The sequence below is a fragment of the Passer montanus genome, unplaced genomic scaffold (assembly GCF_014805655.1).
Source record: "Passer montanus isolate IOZ18808 unplaced genomic scaffold, ASM1480565v1 scaffold23, whole genome shotgun sequence".
Taxonomy (NCBI): domain Eukaryota; kingdom Metazoa; phylum Chordata; class Aves; order Passeriformes; family Passeridae; genus Passer; species Passer montanus.
The window spans coordinates 1,196,865-1,220,590 of NW_024366926.1; the positions used below are offsets into that span (position 1 = coordinate 1,196,865).

The window sequence follows — 23,726 nt, forward strand, 5'->3', positions numbered from 1 at the left end:
GCATATTTCTCAGCTTTGAACTCTGCTCTAATCTCCTTCAGCTATGGGTAATTAATTAATGAACACATCAAAAAGATTTAGCCGCAGGGGCTCAGTTTGGGATTGCAATTCTCATTTTCATTTGAGAAGCTTCAAATTTTAGTTCACATCGCAGCCATTGCTAGAAGTTGTAACAGCAAACACAATTTCCTTTCTTCTGAACAAACAAGCAAACAAAAAGCAGTATTTTCTCCTCATAGTCCAGTGGGTGAATCTCTGAGCTGAGCAGTAAACACCTTCCCTATAATGGGAAGGTTTTTCAGCAACTCGGGGAAGGTGTTCTGCATGGCATTTTGTACTGAACTCCTCTTTCTGGTATTAACACCTTATGAAAACTGTTGGCACCAGTACAGAGCTCTCAACATGCTTTTGATTATAGGAGCTGTAACATGATTTAATGGAAAACTTCCTGCAAAATGAAGTAGAAGAACCTGCAAAGAGAGATGTTTTGATATTGTTTCAATCCAGTAATTTTTTTTTTTTTTTTTTTTTTTTGCATAGGAAAAGCCTATCAGATTGCAAAGTGTTGAAACAACAGGAAAGATACAAGGTTAACAGGGACATAAAAAGTGGTGGTCAATGAAAAAGTTTACTTGGAATGTTGGCTCTAGTAATTCCAAACTTAACTCATGACTTGACAATGTGGCATGCTTTTTGAATTACAAATGCCAAAAGGCACTTGATGATTTCCAATGAATTTGATAAATGTGATGATTGTTGCCCACTACACTCTGATACAAGTCATGTGAGGGAAACACTTTCTGGATTTGAGAATAATCAGAAGTTATCGTTCACTTTTTTAATAACAAAGGGGTTACATGTATTCAGAAAACAGAATTTTCCCAGTTCCTGTCTCCCATTAAAAAATTCCACAGATTAACCTGGAGAATCTTCAATATATAAAAACAATAATCCTTCTCTGGTTGCCCAGCAGATCCCTAATGCTGCTCAGGATATTCTGGAATTATTTCTAAACAGCAACGTGCTTCCTAAACTCCTATGCCAGCATGGCAATTGTGAAGTGTCTGTGATCAGCACCCATCAAGTCAGGATTAGATGTAGCCTTTATCAGATGTGCTCACATGCAATCATATAAACCTTCATTAAGTTTGTAATTAACAGCTCTGAACTTTATTGGCACGTGAGCTGTGCTGTGCTAAACGGAACCTGTGTTGTAGCCTCAGGAAGCTACAGAGTGTGGAAATTGTTGTTATCCTTCACTGACACTGGCACCCAGATTAAAAACCTGCATTACAATGTGCTTTCTGAACAAGTCACACCATTATGCAACACTGCATTTGAAGCACCTACTGCAACACTTGATAGCTAGCAAATGAAATCCCTCTACAAAAGCATTTGCACTGATGCTGAAAACCTCTTGGCACAGGTGATAAGGCAGGAATATGGCTGAATCCCATCTCTCCTAATCACTGGAAGGCACAAGGAGACATAAGGATGTTAAGAATAAAGGGGCCACACAATTAAATCTGGGTAAGAGAGATTGAAAAGGCATTGGATTTCCCAGTAGAGAATGCTGAGGCATGGATCAGTCCTTACGTGGCAAACTCCTACACCAGGCTGCACCCCATTTTTCTTTTCCAAGAAGGACACAGAGGAGAATTGCCTGGCTTTCCAGAGAGATTGAAGGAACCATGTAAGCAACATCCATTTCTCTGAACACATAGTGGCATGTACATGATGCTAAATAATCGCATTTCACAAAACATATAAAATGGCTGTTTTTCCTTTTTTCTTTGAGAACTCTCAGCGTTACTGAGATTCTGCTGCAGGGAAAGAATATTTGTAGAACTAGCTGTGAAGTTTAACTGAAAAGCCACAGTTATTTTCCTTCTTATTAAGATTTTTTTACTTGTTAGATGTCTAGTACTTCAGTGCACTTAAGTGTCTTTCAAAAGTCCTCCTCATTTGTGATTGAATTTATAATTTCCATTAGTGCAACGGGAGTCTCACATCCACAAAACTGGCAGCAGACACTTGAATATTTATAGACTGCAGTAGCTCCAGATAAATTTAATATTCTGTATTGACACAGCACTGATCTAAAGGACCAACAAAACACTCCAAGAACAGGTGTGTAAGCACTGATTGAAGCCTTGGAGGGAGAGGCTCAGAGCCCATGGTAAGACCCTTGCTACCAAAAATGACTCCCTAATGTGAATTGCAGGCTGTGAGGGCTTTTTCTTCTTTGTATCAGTATTCAGAGGAACTGCCTCACTGGTAACATAATTTATGTTACTGTGGCTGCTGCAGATAACCTTAGCTTCTGAGTAAGAATAGACGGTCACAAACAAGAAATGATGTAGTTACTAGAGTCAAATAGGACAAAATAAAATGCCTTGTTATACATGTCTCAGGAAATCTCACTTATCTTTTCAGATACAGAAGGAGTACTATCTGTTTATATATCACTGTGTATTTATCTACTCCTCCTCTAAAGAAGTCCTTAAAGCTGGAAACATAGCCATCCTTCACGGTTATTCTGAAAGCACAATTCTCACTGAGGTTGAATTGTGAAGTTGAATTGTCTCATCCTCTCATCTGAGGATGAGACCAGCCTTTCCTTCCACTACATCAGTTTAAAAAACAACTAAATCACACATTTAACAAGTTTTATGTGCCAAGTAATGGCATTCAGTGTTAGCATCAAACACCTGAATTGCATGTGAGAAAGCATTTAAAGATAGATGCAGGTTCTGGTGTTGTGATTTATTTGGTTTTGCTTCTCTTGTTGGGTTTCTTAAGTGATTCTTGGCCTGATAATAAGCTCACATAGTTTCAGAAGAGTAGGTCAATCCTTCCTAAAATATATGTACATATGAAAAGCTCAAAGCTTTGGGATTTATCCAAACACACAGTTCCTGGATTGGGATCACAGCTATCTATATTTGAAGGTTTACTCTGTGACTACTTTTCTTCTCCTAGTATTTTCTGCTATCTGGTGCAGATACTTAGTCTGAATTGTTAGAAAACCTTAGAAATCAACTGAGTTAGTAGGTGAAAAGAAGACCAGGAAGACTTTAGCAATGGCTACTAGGACCCTGTGGGGAAAGATATTAAAGATATTTGCAATTGCCCAAGTAGAAATTTTATAAGGGTAGAAATGTTCTCTGCCAAGAGTGACATCAAGTTTCACAGAAGATTTTCAAGATGCCCTTCCTTTTCTGGAGCCAAAACAATTAGCAGGACCAGGAGATGTCTTCAAGTCTACCTTGAAGATGGAACTTGTCCTTGCCAGACACATCCCATCAGGAAGAAGAAAGTTCTGCTGTGTCATCAAGCAAAACACACATTCCCAAAGTAGGAAGAAAGCTTCCCAACATTCACTTCCTTGGTGTCACTTCACAGCCTCAGGACAAAGAGACACTGTCCACTGTTTACCTGATTCCTCTCTGACATCCCAGGCAATTACTCAGCCATCACCTGGGTTTTGTTTTCCTGGGCCAATCCTAGGGTAGGCACCTAGGGCTGGAGCTATCTTCCAAGAAGCATTTAAAGGGCTTGTTTTACCAGACCACAGTACTCAGCACACAGAAATGTCCCAGTACTCAGACACTCTGGTCTTAATACAAATTCGTATCTTTCTTTCACTTTATTGCCTTTCAATTGCCCCTCCATATCCACAAAGAAGAAAAAAAAAAGATGGGGTGCAGAGTTTTGCATTTATCTTTAAATTCCTGTGCAGTCACCCTCTGAATTAGGAAGCTCTTGGTTTTACTGCTTGATATACAAGCTCCTGTGTTCCACTGGCACCTCCTCCTTCACCACACCAGCCAATTCAGCACTGAGCACTCTGCAAAAACAAAGACATTCTGTCTGCACAGCACTGTCATGGTTGTGACAGCATGTCTGTACATACAGAGTGCAGGATAATCCACCTGAAAGCCTTTGCAGTGCTAAGAATAGGGGTTTGTAGCTACACTGCTTCTAGCAGGATGACATCTCTCTTGCTTTCTGACTGTATCCCCATCTCACACATCCTGTGCATAAATCAGAACTCAGGGAATATTCCTTGTTAAGTGGTGCTTCAGTGTCAAGAGTTCAGCAAAAATGGATCAGGAAGAAGGAAATAAATCCAACACAGTAGATGCCTAGAGATTAATCACTGAACAACCAGTAAATTGTCGAGATTGTGGCCAGTTTTCTGGAACTTGCCCAAGCAGTCTCTGGTTACCATCTTCTGTTGATAGTAGCTATATCTGACCCCAAATTTAAGTCTCTAGTAAGTCTCTAAGGTCTTTAATTAGGCCCTGCATGATTTACAGGAGACTGTATAGAGGACAACAGCAGATTTGTGTTTCTGTAGTACCACAGATTTTCAGCTAAACATCGGCACCCTCAGTGTCAGCCATAACACGAAGGTGATGCATTATTGCTGTCCTCAGGTGGGTCACTGATTCAACTCCAGATTCTCAGGCCAAATCAAAGTCATTCTGCTGACCTCTTTTAATGTGTTCAGCACACACCTATTAACTATATATTCCTCTTCTATTTAATATCAAAATCAATGCAATATTTATACCAAACATTCACAACTGACTACTTTTCAATTTATTTTTTTTTAAATTCCTAAGTAGGAAATCAATGTTTGCAACAGGCCTGTTGATTTGTGTTCATCAGGGTGGACCTTAGCCTCCTGCTAACCTGCATTTTTAATTGTCTTTGCTGAGGTGTGATGGATTTGGCTCCCCACAGTAAAACAAGATTTATTGTTAAGTACTGTAATGCATAACTAAAGTAGCAGAGAGCAGGGCTTGCCTGAGGTGTGCTTCAGTGCATTGGAATTACAAGTTTGTGAAGAATAGGGTTTATACAGCTCCACTGAGATTATAAGGTTTAAACAAAGAAACAGATTCTACAACTGTAGCTGCTATTCAAGTTCTGCCTTGACAGTAGAACTTGAACAGCAGAGACGCAGAATACAAGTAATTTGTTTACATTTTCTTAAAAATTGCCCAGAAACAGTCAGGGAACAAAAACCTGTCACACCGTTAATGTGCGTGCAATCAATACAGAAGAACACAGAATCCACAGAGAAGAACAAAGTTCTTCTGAACAACTGCTCCTAAAATAGAGGCCACTTGGGCTTATTGGCTGGACTGGGGACTGAGAGCCTCAACTGGGATGTGTGCCTGGTCCTGCAAACTACTGCAAATCTGCCCAGCCCCCGCTGGCTCCAGGGCATCCAAAGCTGTCCATCTTTACTCAGCATATCCTCCCGAGCAGATACTAGCAGGTCTCCACCTCTTTCCTTGTTAGACAAGGTTTTTAATAGCTTTGTGTGCTTTTTGGGCCTTGGGAAAAACAGGCCTAGCTGGCAGCACAGAAATACATTAATAGTTCATGAACTGTTCTCTTAATGGCCTTTGGAATTGCCTCCAGAGATGCTTCATTTCTGCCATGGTTCATACCCTGCTTACTTTCCATTTCAGCCTCCTTTGATGTAGGTCCCTCCAGTCAGACAGAAGAATATAAATTAAGCCAATTGTGATACAGTCACTATTAATACCACTAAACTATACAAATATATCCATTAGCCACATGCCCTATTAGTATTAAGGCATGTCTACTCATGGGAACTCCTATGGAATGAGGGAGGTGTGAATTTATAACTTTTTCCACACACAACTTATCCTCAGAGTAAGGTCTCACTGTAACACAAGGTACACATCTGCAAGAGCAAATTAAGCAAAACCTCACCAGAGTGCTCAGTTTAGGTTAAAAGTGGGAACAGCACTACATTTGTCATCCTGCTCTGCCAAAATCCACATTCTGTCATTCCTCCTGATACACAGAATGCACAATCAATAATACTAGTTACTGGCATAGCTCAGCAGTGCTGAAAATTTGGAGAACATTTTTTGTTACAGTTTAGGAAACTGATTTACAAGTAGCGCTACATTTTTATTTTTACTGGACTGTAGACTGCATTTCAGCAAATGTTAATTTTTAAGGTCAAAAAATCAAGATTGTACCTTTGTCACATGAACAACAGAGAAAACACTGGTGCTCAAAATTACCTATTTTGGTCCCAAGCCAAGTCACCTCCTAAATACCACTAAAAAAATTACAGCCATGCTCATAATAGTATTTTAAACACAAATTGCTACTGAACATTAATCACTTTAAACCTCTTTCTCATGAAGAGAGTAATACACAGAGGTAGAAAGGGTTTTCTGTTCTTGCATTTATAAGATTCAAAAGTGGAATTGTCTTGCATATGAAGCTCATTATCCTGGATCCCTCTGGGAAAAAGCAAGGAATACATTTGCATCACGATCATGTTTCTGGCCTCAAAAATTTTCTTGCACTCTCCATTATTACTGGCATACTAAAGAAACCTGTTTTATTGCTGACAAGCCTTTTCCCAATAAAACCAGATCACCAACGCTAATTGTAATTACACACATTATGACAGCTTCTAAAAGCCTGGCAGGGAAAGCTCTCAGTGTCTCCCACTGCTTCCTAAACCTCTGCAGAGCCACGGTGATTTGCATCAGCAGGGCATCTGCCGCATGAGCCTCATTTCCTGAGCAGCACAGCTCCAGAGATGCTGGGTGACAGTCCAGGGCCATCAGCAGCTTCCAGAGCAAGGGTGGGCAACGCAGGGGAACTGCCCGACCTTCTGGGCTCCCTCCCTCCTGTCACTCCCACGGCTTTGCTGCGTGTTTCCCCAGAGGAACTCACGCTGCTGGCACACAGGACCGACAAATGCAAGGCAGGTATTCGGGGAACAGCTGAGCCAGCTCCTGGTGTCAGCCCACAAAGCAATTTAGAGCCAAAAACACACTGAAAGAATAACACAACATTCTCAGAAAGAATGCTCTTAACTGAGGGCAGATTACCACCACCTACACATGGCAATTTCAGGTATATTAACTTCCTTGTTTTCCTCGTCTCTCACATCTGGTTCCTCTATTTTTGCATGCCCACATCACAAGTACGTGTTAATTTCTATTTGCCCGTCTCCCCTTTCCATCTCCTCTGCCTCCTTGCAGATTTGCCAGGGGCACAGAGTCTGCGCTCTCCTCTTCACTGGACAGTCTCCAGAGGGATTTAAGAGTAAGAAAGGAAATTAATTAGGAGTTTCACTCATCCAGGAAGTGTTCAAATCTAGAGCAGCTGGAGGCAACTCACTGTTTTGACTGGCCTGTCAAAATGTGCAAATCACTGTACCTGCTTATTCACTCTGTCCTTACCCTGCCTCCATTCCATCCCACTAGGGATGCTACACAAGAAATATTTGTTAAATATTAGGTTTTTTTAGGAAATGGTATCTTTGTCAAAAATGCCTGGACCAGCACTTTAACTACTAGATTACTGCTTAAGAGCAGTAATATCAGCTCCTTTCCTCTTTGTTCTTATGAAAATCCAACACCAGTTTTGCTTATCCCTTCACATGGTATTTTATTTTTTAAACTTTGTGTTTGGAAAACTGATGCTGAGTTGCTGACTTTGAGCTGCTAAAATAACAACATGTGGCAAAAATGTGTAGTAACTTTATTTATTCTGCTGCACCAGAGCATACTCCAAATGTGTAGCAGGACTCTCACGAACAGAAGGGGAGACAAAAGCTTCTCAAAGCAGAACACCAGCATCTAACATTCAAGAGTTATGGGGTGTGTCTGCTACTTTTCCAGTCTGCTGTGCAAAGGCACGTAAGGGTATGAGCACCCATCCCAGTGCTCCCATGATGTGGTTGGAGAGGAGATTAAGTGTGCATCACTCTCTTACTCTGTGCCTCAACTCTAGCCTGCTTGTGTGTCCTGAAATTATGCTTTTGGATGTAATGTGAACCTTGGGATTGGAGCAGAAGGTCATCAGCTCAATAGATTTCTTCCCACCATCTGTGCTGATTAATTGCAAAAGCCTTGTCTCTGATGAGCAGTGCATGAGGCAGAGGGACAATGTGCTGGAATGAGCTGTTCTGCCATTCTCAGCTTGGAGCTGGCTAGTTGACTCATACAACAGACTATTAACTTGGGGAGCTCACAGAGCTGTGAGGAAGAGCTGAAAGCAAATTTGTTAACCTTGTTTTAATTGATACTTGAAACACAGTGCCCTCTTGCAGCAGGTAGCACTGTTAGCTTGGCCCGTAATGACTTGACTAATTTCATTACACAAACTGGTGATAAAAGCAGCTGTCTCAGCTATATTCAGTACCTCAGCAGTTAAGAATCCTAAAAACTGCATTTATGAGATACATTGAACCACTGCATTTGTTACCGGCTGCATTAAATCCTTAGGTTTTTTTTGCAGCCTTCAGGCTCAGTCTGCATTTACCTTAATCTTGTGAATAAATCTTGCCCCTTTCCACTGCACTGAATGAGAGGGAGTGTGATTTTATCTTCTGGCCACTTGGCTCCATCAGCATGTCATTTCACGTTTCATCCCCAGCAGGTCACTTCACACCCAGGCTGGACGTGCTGAAGGGCACGGAGCAGCACACGAGTTGTGGGCCACCTGGGAATGGTGTCATCCAGTGACAAGTGACAAGTGTTAAGATTCTGAATGTAAGAAACATCAAGGACTTTGTGCTTTTGAAGAACTAAGACAGTAACAGGAGCATGAAGATGACAATTTAAAGGGCATAAATAACCTTTGTCACCACTGCCTAAATGCTGCTGCAATCTCACAGGTGGAGTGGGATACTTTGGATGGATTATGATGGGAATGGACATCTGCTGTCAGTGATATTTTCTAAATTTGCTGTGCCTGCTCAAGTTCCCCCTCTGCACAGATGACTTCTGCAAGACAGCGAGGTGAAGTCTTGTTCTGGACTGCAAAGCAAGAAATCTGGGTGTCAGTGCTTAGCCACATAACTGGAATCTGAACATTCTTTGAGGAACTGTATGAAATACCTTTTGAAACCTGAAGGTAAGCTTCAAATGCAAGCAAAGTCAAGCTTCAAACAAACAGACAAATCCTGCCTAACACAAGGTTTGATAGAAGCTTTCACTACTGTGTGCATCTAGTGCAAAAAAAGGAATTCCAGTCAAGGAAATACTTAGCTCAGAGGCTTTGATGTCATATCAACAGATGTCAGATACTGGTAAAATTGTGAAGCCTACTGCATCAGTTATCAAGATCTCTTATTCAATAAAAAAAAACCAAACAACAGAATTAACATAGTAATCTGTTTCCTTCTCTCACCATTGTGGGTACATGTTGTCATTGCTGCTGACTGATGTAAAACATGGAATTCATACCTTGATCTCTCCCCGTCTGACTTTTTCTGATTTACACACAGACTGGAGGTGCACTGGACATGTTCACAACAATCAATACAACAGCTGTCCTGACAGGACTTTGAACCTCTCCACACACAAACAACGCATCCACAAGCACCACAGGTAATGCTCTGTATTTCTCTGGAATTTAAAACCTCATGTTTGCTTCCCAGTGTAATACCCACACCCAATTAATACTTGTTTAATATCCATACTATAGCCAAGAAGGTTCTTTGAAGCCACCTTCACCATTCTTTTTCAGCTGGAATTAAAAACTAACTGCAATATATTTAAGAGACACTAGAGGGAAGCCAAGATGTCTCAACAACCCTCCCTAATAGTACTGCTTGCAGCCCTAAACCCTAAGTTAAAACCAAACATCCTTACCATGGTGTAGAAAATACCGGTTATACTTACTGTGTTTAAAGATGCCAAACAAATTATTAATATGCAGGATGGTTCTGCTGTTTCTTTTCCATTGGCACTCTGAATGCTGTGACACTCCAGGCTGTTCCCTCTAGGTGCTCCTTTGGTGATGCTGAGAGCCTGGAATTTTCACAGTTGTAACACTTGACAATAATTTCTTGAAGCATTCATGACAGTGTGATAACTTGTTAATATACACTGTAAATACAAGTGGTGAATATGTTGGTGTGTTTTCTTCCTTATTTACTGTTTGTTGCCAGCTGTCCCAGTAACTTCTACCACGGACATTTTTTTTGTTATGTTTTCAATACCCATCACACTGATAAGGTTACCAGAATCCCCAGTTAAACCTTCCTGTGTGTCCCTTCACCAGCACTGCAAAAAGGACTTACCCTCACCCAGACTGCAGAGGTAAGTCAGATGCAAATATGGTCTGAACAACTGGTTTATATCCCTGCTCTGAGCTGCAGTGGTTGGGGACAGGGCTTCTGCAGGGTATACCATGTGATGAACTTCTCCTTAAGTCCCTCTTTCCCCTCTCCCCAACTTCTTACTCAGTCACCCACATTTACTCCCAAACAAGCAGCTGTTTACCCCTCTGTCACTGTCCCCAGTCTAGGCTGACTTCATATCCTCACGTATTATTTAACTATGGGGTGCTGTGGAACTTTGTCCCCTGGCCATCAATTCTGTGAAAGCAGCATTGCTTTATTTTTCCCGTGGCATACTCCAGTTTCTCAATCCTGCTGTCTGTTTAGAAGCGACGCAAATCAGGGCTAACCATCCACACATTTACCTTAACATATCTGTTTATCTTCACTCCCCAGCAAAAGGGGTAACAAAACAAAAAAAAACCCATTTGATATACAAAATAAGCTGATGGTAACACAATGCCAAAAATAGCTTATTATGTTAAGTGCAAGGGAGAAAAGCCTTTATATAAAGCTTGATTGCAACAACATCTCAATTTACCAGTTTAAATACAAGACTTGCATTAAAATATTTCTTCAGATACATCTCTTGCTCTAAGGTGGTTTTTAAATTTATATACACATATCCAGTTGTAACACTTGACAGTAGTCTCATGAAGCATTCAAAGAGTATAACTTGGTAAGTACACACTGTAGATATGACTGCTTAATGTATGTATGATTTCCTCCTTCAAGGGTTTGTAACATTTTGTTGAGTACTAGCCTCAGACAGGTGACCAGCCACCTGGTACAGTATAATACCCCCAAGCCCTTCCTCAAGTCCCACAGCCTATGCTTCCACAGCTCACTGGATCCAGATGGTGTTGCCTCTTTCTGGTCTGCGAGACTCCACTGTCAATTCCCCAAAAGTAGAGAAAAACTGCTCCATTTCCTTCTGCAGCATATCATTCCTCTTCTCTGCATCCTCCTTCGCCCGCTCTGCGTTACGCATTTTGATTTCTACCATTGTGAACTTCTTCCGCTCTTGATCCAGCTCTTCGTGCAGGGCCATCATTTCAGTCTCCAGGGTGAGATTTCTCTGCTCCAGGCTGCATGAAGGAAATAAAAGCAGACAGGTCCTGAGCAGCACTCCTCACTCACTCAAGCAGAAACACATACCACCAAAAAATTCATACACGTCTTTTCATTTCTAAAGCTTAGACTGAATTTCTGATGGGCCTATCTACAAACCATGGCTTCATCCATTAACTGCTCTCACAAAGGCAAGCTCTTTGGCAGTTTGTTAAAAAAATACCTTTGTCTCTTCAGTAGCTCATTTAGAAAATGCCTTTGAACAGCAAAAGGCACAGAAGCCAACAACTCCATCTCATTCTCCAGGATTAGGCTAACTATTCCCTTTACTTCCTGAAGCGTTGACACCCAGGGCTGCTAGCTGTGTTCGTGTTACCCAGAGGGTCAGAATAGTGCCCTGAATGCCTTTGTTTCACTGCTGATCTCCTTTCTTCAGCTGACCAGCCTGCTGTATTTATTCTGCAATATGGACCTGCATGTATGTGTAAATATGGCTGTCATCAAGTTCAGTAAAGCAAGGTCCTACACCTGTGCCACGGCAACCCCAGGCACACCTACAGGCTGGCAGAGAAGAGACTGAGAGCAGCTCTGCTGAGGAGAACTTGGGAGTGATGGTTGATGAAAAACTCATGAGCTGGTGATGTGTGCCCACAGCCCAGAAAGCCAGTTGTACCATGGGCTGCATCCAAGGCAGCACGGGCAGCAGGGTGAGGGAGAGGATTCTGCCCCTCTGCTCTGCTAGTGAGCCCCCACCTGGAGTGCTGTGTCCAGCTCTGGTACCCCCAGTACGAGAAGGACATGGACCTGTTGGAGCAAGTCCAGAGGAGGACCATGGAATTATAAGAGGACTGGAGTACCTCCCCTACAAAGACAGGCTGAGAAAGTTTGGGCTGTTCTGGAGAAGGGAAGGTTGTATGGAGATGTCATTGCAGCCTTCCACTATCTGAAGGGGGCTGACAGGGAAGCCAGAGGGACCCTTCATCAGGAGGTGTAGTGTGCTAGGACAATGGGAAATGGCTTCAGACTGGAAGAGAGTAGGTTTAGATGAGATGTTTGGAAGAAATTATTTACTGAGATGGTGCTGAGGCACTGGCACAGCTTGCCCAGAGAAGCTGTGGATGCCCCATCCCATAGGACACTGGGGAATGGCTTCAGACTGGAAGAGAGCAGGTTAGATGAGATGTTTGAAAGAAATTATTTACTGTGATGGTGCTGAGGCACTGGCACAGCTTACCCAGAGAGACTGTGGATGCCCCATCCCTGGCAGTGCTCAAAGCCAGGCTGGATGAGCCTCTGAGCAATTTGGTATTGTGGGAGGTGTGCCTGCCCATGGCAGGGGGTTAGAACTGGATGATCTGTAAGGTCCATTCCAACCCAAACCTCCTACGATGTTAGTGGTACTAAACACAGTCAGCACACATATTAAACCATACATGAAATGCTTCATTACACCGCACTGTAAAAGTGCTGGAAAGAGTGATGCAGGTGAAAGACTGCAACACTCTGCAGGCTTGAGCCTCTGAGCAATTTGGTATTGTGGGAGGTGTGCCTGCCCATGGCAGGGGGTTGGAAACTGGATGATCTTTAAGGTCCATTCCAACCCAAACCTCCTACGATGTTAGTGGTACTAAACACAGTCAGCACACATATTAAACCATACATGAAGTGCTTCATTACACTGCACACTCTGCTGGAAAGAGTGATGCAGGTGAAAGACTGCAACACTCTGCATGCACTTTGACTGGCAGCTGCTGCTGCTGCCAGCAGCTCTCATGCTGTGATCTATGACTTGCAGTGCCAGAGGTACCAGTACATAGAGCTGCTGTGTAACAGAGGTGAGAACAGAAAGTCCTGAACAGCTTGACTGAAGAACCTTTATAAAACAAGAGCACATTCAGCTCTGCACTGCTGAGTGCATTAATTAATGCTCAGCCCAGACTTTGAGGTCATTCACTGATCACTACAACCACCTGTATGAGCAGAGACTGCACTATCTGTAGACAAAGACATGCCTCCCTTGCCCTCTTTTAACTGGTCTGAGCTTTGAAGGAAAGGCTCAGTATTCACTGATCACTACAACCACCCACCCCTGCAACCTTGCTCCATATGAGCAGAGACTGCACCATCTGTAGACAAAGACATGCCTCCCTTGCCCTGTTTTAACTGGTCTGAGCTTTGAAGGAAAGGCTCAGCAGCAGAGCGAAGACAACGATGAGCAGAGGTAACTCCCAGATGCTGCACTTTCCCAATGAGGACTGCAAAGGAGTCCAGCAGTCTTCCCACTCCAAAAAAACTAACGTGGAATATGCCACAACATTGCTTTCACTGAAAGGTGATACTCAGTTGCCTTTCTCTTGAGAGTAGGCAGGAGCTAATGGAAACACTGTGAAAAGCTACTGATTTTGCTAATTTTGTTAATTAGATTTTATACACCCACTCAAAAGGTTCTGGCTTTACTTTTGACACCAACAGAATAACATGTCACAACCATGGCAAACAACTGCTCTGAAAAACACTCCTCTGGATCACAGTATCACTGAAGCAACGTCAACACTGAAAGATGACAAACCATTGGCAACCACGTAGTGACTGACACAGTAGTGACTGCAGCTAGTGCAATTCACGAGAGGCAAAACTTGGATTTACTCTGCACAAGGCAGTCAGATGGTAGAGTGCCGAACCATCTTACCTTTTTATCCTTGTCTCATATTCTAGTTTTTGCTTGGCCATTTCTTGCTTCAAGCTGGACACCAGGCTGTGCAAAGCACTGTGGTTGTTGGTACTGTTGGGCACAAAGGTTTCGCTGTTATCGCTGCTGCTGGTGGCTCGGCTGCTGTGGCCCCCCACACTCCTCCTGTCACTTTTGTTCTCATAGTCACCCGGGTTAGAGAGCTCTTCGTGGGGTGGCCCATCCAGCACAGAGTCTTCAAAGTTACCCACGTAAAAGTCCTGCTCAGGGCAGGTGGTGGTGGATGAGCGACAGGAGTTGGAGTGCTCCGGGAGGGATATTTCACACGAGGACGTGGACCAGGTGGCACTGTCCACACTCTGTTTGTCATCAGAGTTCACCATCGAGAACTGCTGGTGGACATTGTCGTAGGTGGAGAGCCTGTTGTGCTGGCCTGACTCGCCCACGGATGGCTCCCTCTGCTTGTTGTCCCTCAGAGTGACGTAGCCATTGGGCGCCCAGCCCGGGCTCCGGCTGCCGAGGGCGCTGCTGTGCCCGTCCGTGCTGGACACGCCCATGCGCACCCCTCCGTTCTGCACGCTGTGTGTCCCCATCTTGGTCACCGGTCCCTTCAGGGACGACGTTCTCCTGGTTTGCAGGGAGCAGTTTGGTACGGCCTGGCTCTTCTCCGGGCTCTCCACAGAGCTGCTGAAGGACCCATTGGTGACTATGCCGCTACCTTTATTAAAAGCAGGATTTTTTTTCACCATGAGTGGCGGGCTCCTGGTGACATCTGGTTTCTGGATGCTGTTCCTGGGGCTGTTTGTCTTGCTGCCTGGCAGAGCAGTCGGAGACTCACAGTCCACACTTCCCCTCTGGGGAGACTCGGGCGTGTCCCAAGAGCAGCGCCTCACTGCCGTCTCCTTGGTATTGTTGTTCTCTTTGTTCTGTAGCTGCCCTGCAGTGGTTTTCTTTGGAATTTCATTGTTGTTGTTGCACACCTCAGGTGCCATCTGAGGGTCTACATCCTTGGGAAACAGCTCTTCATGTTTGCTAATCATCACTGACATGAGCTGCTGGACTACTACTGTACCTGAAAGGGGACACCAAGCACGTGGTTGTGAATGGCCTGTTTTATTTAAGGCATAAATACATTTTATCTTCCAGATTCCACAAATACTTAGCAACCATTCAGCTTATACAAACATTGACACAATGCAGCCATCTGTGTAACAACCTGAATGTTTAACAAGGCTGAAGTGTCTCTTGGCTACAGGGCCGCACCAGCATGATCTCTTCCTTCAATCACACCAAGCCAGCAAAGCCTCACAGACCCCCTAAAAACAACAGGAACATTTGCAAAGAAGCTGTTACCATGGCAGTAACTGCATCCCATGAAGACCACAGGAGGAGATAACGAGCAGAACATGGTAACATCATTCTAAATGATGGCTTTCCACTCAATGTGGCGAACATTTTAAGACCAAAGTCTCATTCTGGCACAGCACTTGTGTTTGATAGTTTAACAGCAAATGGGCAGGCAAGGGATTTGCACTGCTGGAACAGACATTTTAGTCTTCTGAAGCAAAACAGTGCAGTAATGAGACAGAATTAATTTAATGTGAATGCGTTTAACCACTCCATGGTGAGACTGCATGCAGCCAGAGAACTCTGCCACATTATAGCACTCTGTGGAAGTAATGCAGCACCACAGCTTGCTGCTTCCTCTAATAGATGGCCACCTTTCCTCTAAAAGAACAGCCCCTTGGTGTGCACACCACTTGACTGCACTGTAATTTACACACTAGCATTTAGAACTGGACTTGGCATGACAAAGATGTGCAACTCTATTTTGCTAACCAGACCCTCATTATGGTTTATTAAGAATATTTCGGGAACAAGGTCAAGGTAATTATAAATAACCACCTCATTTTTAAACTGCTAAAAGTTTTGAGAGGCATGCTGTGCTCTTCTAATCAATAAATTCCCACTGTGCAAAATCATTTCACAAAAATTCCTTTGCAGTACTCTGGATTTTATATGCCACTCTTTTAAAATCCAAGTACCAAGAGTCAATTAAATGTGGATACTCAGTATATTTTTTAGCTGTTCAAACTCCTTTGTTTGCTGAGGCAAAATGATACTTTAGAACTAGGCAGTAGGAAAATTCACTTAGCTAATCCCCTGGCACACTTAGCTGCATTCCTTCTGAGAACATCACCTGTTGTGTGTAGAACTTCACTACAAACATTGCTTTGTCCTTAGGCAACTTTTATGTCTGCATTTGACAGGAAAAAATTTCCCTGTGGCTTGAATTCTGAAGGAAATCTCTACTGAATCAAACAAAACCAACTCCTCAGCCCCATCATAAAGATATGGTTCCCCAGAGCTGCATGTTTTATTTTGAATGACTGTGCAAGAAAAGCACTCTGTATCTTCCAAAAGGCAAAGAGAAATGACAAAGGGTAGCCATGAGCATCAATCAATGTGTAGTCTTTGTTCAAGGTCCCTATACATTTAAATATGTGTAGCCCAATTGCAAATCAGCACTGTCTTATGTTAAATCTTACAGTAATGCTTAGAAGAGGTCATGAATCTGTTTAATCAAACCCATTTCTCAATAGTTAAAAAAGTGTTATGTGTTTTCCTACAGAGAATGTAGCCTGTTTCCTGCAACAGGAACCATAATTTTAATTCTAAGGGCTGTTGATAAGCAGGCTGGAGAGTTGCTCCAGACAGTATTCACAGATTTCGTACATGATTTGGAAATGCCATGTTTCTGTTCACAACAACATGGTCATTGTCATAAGAATTAAAAAGAAGGAGGAGAAAAAGTAAGGCTTCAGAAAAACAAGTGAATGAACCAAGTATAGAGAGAATTGTATGTGGGAAGAGAAAAAGCTTCTCACAGGAAAAGAATAATTCCATACACTATGAAATAAACCATGAAAACTGCATTTTTTAAATTTTCAGTGCACAGTCTATGTAGAGCCCTAATTTTTGAGAAAGCTGAGTAAATCCTCCACATTAAACAAAACATGTCTGATGGCAGAAAAGGCATCGTGTACTTCATGCAGTGTTGAAGTCACAAAGACTAAGACTAGAAGGAAGTCAGTCATAGGAGGACATTGTCACATCCATGTTTTTGTCTTAATCACAGAGAAATGCTACAGCTGAACATGGCTGTAAATGAGAGCATGCAGCTGGTAAATTGATTCCTGCTGTTCAGGAAGGCATGCAATATGCCACTGCCTCGTGGGGGTTCTACACGGGTCACTGCAGTGTGAACCTGAGCTCTTCCTTGTCCTCAAGAACCACAGGTGAAATATTAACTGCACTCCAACTGCATGTGCTGAGTAAGAACATGCCATGCTTGCAGGAAGTTCTGAGAGAGAAGGTTCATGTTTAGTGAAGCCGCCAAGGCAGAACAATCTCATGTAAAGTCTGTCTGCAATGCTGCACATTCAGTACCTTTAACATTAGCCCGCAATATTTAACCCAAAAGCTCATTCAGGTGAAAATTTCTGTCTCTATATAACAGATATATGGAACTTACTGCACGGACTGGTATGTGCTGGTAATAAACCTAAAGACATTTCTTCTTTTCTCTTACAAATTATGTACAGTAAGCTCACCCTCCATGATAGTCAGAGGATCTTCCACTTTGGGGCGCAGGATGTTGGGGCCAAAAACTGTAGCCAGGTTTTGCACACTCATTTTGTTTACACCTGAATAAGACTGGACTTCATCAAGGAATCTGTGGGGAAGAAAGAGATCTTTGAGGAACATGTAAGGAGGAAAATTAGAAAAAAAAAGTCACATCATGTAATTGTTTCTTAAAATAGTTTAAGCATTGCATTCTAAATGCAAACAAATCCAGTAACTGCAGTTAGGAATAGAAAAACAAAGTCCTATCAAGAAGATATAATATATTAACTTCTACTTTCTTGCACTTCTTTCCCACTTATGAAAGAAAAGCCACAATCTTGATAGAGTAAATTACTAATTAGTCATGCAGTAAACCTACCATTTTAATACTTTCACTTGAGTTCTCCAGTCCTCCAAGTGTGAGTAATGTTTTTCCTTCAGGGCACACAGACAGACAGGTCTGTCTGTCAGCTCACACTTATAAATACCATTGTGATATTCTTGCAAGAACACTTACCTACAGATGTATTTCAGCAGATTGTAATTGACAGCTGGCAGGCTCTTCACTTGCTTCACCAGTTCTTTCAGGCCCTTTAATAGGTTTAAGGAAAAATAAAGAGTGAGTAGGCACAGTTTTTTAATATTTTATCAGAGATTAAAAAAAAAGGCAGCAATTCCAATTACTACAAGAGAGGTTTAAGGAAAGATAAAGAGTGAGTAGGCACGGTTTTTTAGTATTTTATCAGAGATTAAAAAAAAAAAAAAAAAGGCAGCAATTCCAATTACTACAAGACAACAGACACACCACTGAAAATGCAGCATTAAATATAGGTTATGATCAGGAACAAACAATTTGTAGAATCCATTTTGGATTAGGCTAACATGGATTAGCTCTGCAAAAATAAAAAAGAAAATAACTATCTTGTTTCATCATGTCTTTTCTTTTTCTTTCATTCTTCCTTTTTTTGACCAGCAGCTCCATTCCTCCTGCTTATAACAAGGCTAAGCCTTCCATGAACAGTTCTGGTTTGAGCTACCTGGCATTTCCTACAAGAAACTACTTGGTTATTTTACCCAGTTCTGGTCCATAGTAGATTCTGACTAATAAATGGCCCCTGATTTAACAGCAACCATCAAGACCCTTCCTCTTACAGTTCAGAGTCTAATCCATGAAAATATACATCTCTTCCATGCAAAATGGAAGCTGTTGGCTACAATGATGTTTACTTGAACTGGATTCAGTGACATGCAATAAATACAGCTAAGGTTATGCTACACAATTTTATTTAGAACTCCCAAGGACCCAGATGACAAGAATTTTCATACAAAACCTGCTTCAATTAATAGATGCTCATTTAAATGAGGACAACCACCAGCTTCTCTCCTCCTGAAAACTGGAACAGCCTTTTATTTCACCTTACTTGAGTTACCAACTCACCGTTTCTTCCTCCTTGCTGAGCATTTTGGCACAGGAAAGAAAATCTTCATATTTTGCATATGGTACAACTGGTTCTGGGAGCTCCCTAAGGTACAGCTTGAGCAGTGAAGCCACGGTGTGCACATCTGTGTTGCTGTTGGGGTGGAATACAAGAAGTCATTAATGTGAATCAGGATGATACTGTGAGACTGACAAGCTAAAACCTGCCACTTTTCCCCTGCCACCTCACATTTTACTCATCACCAATATATACATTTACAAACCCTACCTGTAATCTGGTTTTTGTTGGATTTTTTTGTCCTATAAAGAATTCAGGATACCCAGAGGCAAATGTCCATCAACTCTAGTGATTTATTACCATAAATAATTACACATAAGGCCCTGTTTGCAGAGACAGGTATGGAGGAGATAGATCCTGCCTCTTGTTGACAAGCATCTCCCCTCAGACATGCAAAATCCAGCCTAAATGACACTCTTCATTTTCACCTGAGCTAGAAACAAGGCATTTTACACACTGGGAATTTTTCTTCTACTTGAGATGGCCCCAGCTCCCAGAACATGCCCAGTGTGTCTCAATTCCATTTTATCACCACATCCTCTGTTGTCAGTATTCAAGAGGCAGGTTTTAGAGGAAACCATACATACCACAGGTATTCAGTTGAAATCTGCCTACTGGAATTACAGCTCTTTTCCTGATATGTGTCTTTTTCCTGTGGGATCCCACTAAATGACTACTGTGCCTTTTAGCTGTACTCTTACACTGATAACCTGCAAAAACTTGACACTCAGAACCACAAATCCCTGGGAAATGAGTTTTAGCTCTATCCTGTACCAAATAAGCTGAGGCACCAAACAGAAAATGTCTGAATTCTTGGAGAACAGGCAACATCAGAGGGCCAGCAGTCAAAGGCCTGATAAGACATGTGCCTCCCATAACTGCATTTGCAGAAATTTAAGGGTTTTTTGGATACAGCTAATAGGAGCCTCAGCTGTTTATCAGGCACACTAAAAGTAACACAGGGAGAAGGATCACAATCACAAGTTCAGACAATGCAATCACACTTGCTTCAATGTTCCTGTGGTGTGTAAGTTAAACTCTTGTTAACTTAGCAGTACTTATCTAAAAATAAATAGGTAGAAATTAGATATAAGGCACAAGTTAGCATGAAGAAATCTCTCTTGCATTATGTCTGGCTCCATCCATTGGTTTAGCTGTTCAGGCATTTTTCAAATCCTTACTGGAATGTTATACATGCTTTCCCTGGCATGTAGATAAAAATTGTACTGCAAGCTGCTATCTTTTCCCTCTGATTTCTGAAAAATCTCAGAAGGGGGCACTAAATTTTGCTCATTTCATTAATAAGAAACAGGAAATGCACACACATGCCTACAATGTGCGCTATTATGTATTTTCTTTTTCTTTGAAGACTTCACACATGGAGTATTTTTTTAAACTCACAGTGTCTCAAAGGGAGCCATTGGTATTTGATGCACTTAAGCTTTGCTAGAGGTATGTTAATCATTATTTTGGAATAACCTGTTAAAACAGTAACAGCTTTTACTAAGTTAAATCTTAACAGGAATGGTGGGAACAACCTTAGAGTCATGTGGTATGGTATGTCAGAACAAGAGAGATGATAAAGCACTGCATATGTTTGAATGTTCACCACCACCAAACTCCTCAAAATGAATGTGCAGAAAACCTTTCTAATTCCAACACGAATAATTCTCACCTCAAATTCCAAAAAGCATTTTCTAGAGAATCTCTACAAAATACTAATATAGACCCACATTTTTAAAAGAAGTCCAAATTCTAATCTCTTGATTGCAACCCTCTGTTGTAGAGTGGCTGGAATTCAAAACAGTGTTTACCTACCCCCCACACTTTTTGGATACATATATAACAAATGTGGGGAACTACTAGCATGAAACTAGGCATGATTGTACTCTTTAATGAGATTTCAAGTGCTAGCTCAGATTTGGCCTCCAACCTCTCTGCTATACCTCCAACCTCCTACCTAATCTCAACTCAGCATTGATAGTCATTCTGAAGATTTTATTATTACTGCTTTCTTATTTAAACAAGGAAACTCCTCACACCTTGCTGAAGGACTTAACCACATCTTTACAGAGTTTATTTGCATAAAACTGGAGAGGTCTTTCCAAAATACAATAATCCAACAGGTTAAGTGAGGGAAATTACTGAAGAACAATTAGAAGATGGCACACAGGTCTCTCAGTAAGGGGATTACACAGTTACATGTTCCCTTCTTTGTACTGCCAGGATCATGCTTCATGTAGTATGCAAGAGTAATATCACACCAGTCCTTGCTGTGGAATACTTGCTCCTAGAGGGCACAGCAGCTGAAGGATAAAAAAGGCTGAAGATGGGGGCAGAAGCCTTGAAAATTAATGCAATTTCTAAACTTTCTTTTTTTGGTGTGAAGTACTGTTAAGTTACTACTGCGAGAGGTAAGCTAAGTGCCAAAAATTGTGGGTCTACCATGGAAGAACTGAGAAACAGAGAGACAGGATGCTGAGGAGGAAGGAAACTGGGAAGCTCTCAAATGAACTTCCTGAAGCATATGTTGTATTTACAAGTATATAGAAAGGTGTTTTATAAGATGGGATTAGAAACCCAGGTCGCAATCAGCAGACAGAGACACATTTACAATATTTAAAACTAATTTTTCAATTATTTTCTACGGCAATACCACAGACTACCACAAGATGGTGGGGTTGCAAAGTAAGATTTTGGAACATTTGTTTTCTTTTTCCCTTAAAAAATAATTTTTAAGGGAAAAAACATTTTTTTTCCCTAGACCACTTCTTAACATTTAATCTATCTGTACAGAAATCACCCTACAGATCTGGAAGCACAAACAAAATAAACACAGCCTGCATACACAGACATACTGCTTGCCATGCTCTTTAAGAACTGGATTTTTAAATTCTGCTTTATCAATATTTAGACAAAAGCTAGTAACTTTCTTGAGTGCAACTGCAGGCATAAAAATGCCAATATTTTTATAAATAATGTAACTAAAAGACTGCCTCTCAGAATCTGAGACTTGTTTAGACCTTGCAATATAGTATTATTTTTTTCACCTTTTGCTTTAAATTACAGGGGAAAATTTTAAAATGGCAGACTCCAGTCCTAATGCAACTGTGTTTTGGGTGTTTTAGTCCACAAATACCACTAAACACTATTCAGCCACAGAGGACAGCTGTAAGTTTCAAAGAAGTGCTAAAATGGAGAGCTGGGAGCATTTATTTCCCTTTTTAGTCTACAGTGTTCCATCGACAGTCTAAGTCAAAAAACAGCACTTAGATTTCTGCCTTGAGGAAAACTGGTGTAGTTTTTAAAACATGGATCTTTGCAGGCCTATGGAGGACCTTTTCCTCATGGACTTTTTTCAGTTACAACTGATTAGCTTAAGACAGGGCAAAATTTCCCCCTTGAGCACTGCCCTTGCCTACATTCCAGAATCATTACAGCTACAGAAATTTAATGATTATATACCTATCGTCACATTTCTTTTGCTATCTGACTGTGTAATATCAAAGTGTTTCATGATTGCATGTTCATAATTAACGTGATTAGAAGTATTCATTAATTTTTATTAAAACAGGATGTCAATTCTGGCAGAAAATCCTCTGTTATCTAAATTGGAACAACTCTTATTAAGCAAGGCAGACTTTCTCCAAGTGCACAATTACAAGCTTGAAATGGCAATGACTAAGCACAAAGTGGGGAATTTAATGTAACATAAAAAGCATCAGCAAGCTGAGAAAGCTATTTTGGCATGTTGTGGTGGGAGGTCTGAGAAAGATGACTTATCTCACCAAAATATTAATGCCGCATTCATGGTGGCATTTCCAAAGGAGCATGCCCCCACTCCAGCACTGTTCATGCACAGGCATGACAAATGCAAACGTGTCCCAGCCTCTCCTTAGTCATCATATTCAAAGCCCCATTCATCTGAACTTTGTCATTAATATCTCTCGTGGCGTTGCTGTTTTGACAGCACTTTCCTTTGTGATACCACAGACACCGTGGAAGTGGCTGTCAGACCGATTACACTCCCTGGAGTTTTTCACACTCTCTACCATAAACAGTATGCCTGAAGCCCAGCAGGTCACCAGAAATCCAGGCATAACCCTCACACTCAGACCAGCAGACACGTGCTCTGCTCAGAGAGCTGGAGTCAGCGCTTCAGAGCACAAAGCCAACAAGCCCCTCATAAACTCTCCGAGAGGAAGTATTAACAAGGCAAGGTCACATTACAAAAAGATTAATGCCCTGCCAAAAATAGCTCTAGATCATGATGGCACATAAACAGTTTGCACAAAGAACAAACAGTAGGGAACAATAAGCTGTGAGGCTGTAATCCAATTTAGGAGTCCTGGTAATAAAACAAAGGAGAACATTACAGTTTGTGTACCAGTTTGACTGATTTTGGGAGACAGGCTTTGGTCCAGAAATTCAAAGGTCAGGTTAACTTAATGTGCTATGTGATTTTTCTTCCTTTATGTGGGTATCTTCAAAGCATTACTCTATATAATTTTCCTACATAATGTAGAGATCTAGTACAAGCAGTCCTGTGCCTCATTTAAGTACCAGGTTAAATTTTGCCTACAACTCATGAAACATATATGAAAGCATTTACCAGTCTGTCTCTAGTATAAGTTAACAACTGATTTCTATTCTTGTTTTTTGGTTTGGACAGAGAAATAAACCAAACCAATCCTGCTCC

The 23,726-nt window shown here is 41.6% G+C and overlaps 1 protein-coding gene across 9 annotated transcripts in view; it reads right to left on the bottom strand.

Moving 5' to 3' along the window:
- Positions 1-10,504: 10,504 nt before the first annotated feature.
- Positions 10,505-23,726, bottom strand: part of ARHGAP24 (Rho GTPase activating protein 24) — a 245,854-nt gene continuing 232,632 nt past the window's right edge. For all 9 annotated transcript variants that reach the window (XM_039710486.1, XM_039710484.1, XM_039710487.1 and 6 more), the window contains 5 exons: positions 18,970-19,102; positions 18,049-18,122; positions 17,519-17,640; positions 13,905-14,976; positions 10,505-11,232 (listed from right to left, as the gene is read on the bottom strand). In XM_039710486.1, the coding sequence (XP_039566420.1) occupies positions 10,989-11,232; positions 13,905-14,976; positions 17,519-17,640; positions 18,049-18,122; positions 18,970-19,102 (1,645 nt within the window). In that variant the 3' untranslated portion in view covers positions 10,505-10,988. The remainder of the gene's footprint in view (positions 11,233-13,904; positions 14,977-17,518; positions 17,641-18,048; positions 18,123-18,969; positions 19,103-23,726) is intronic.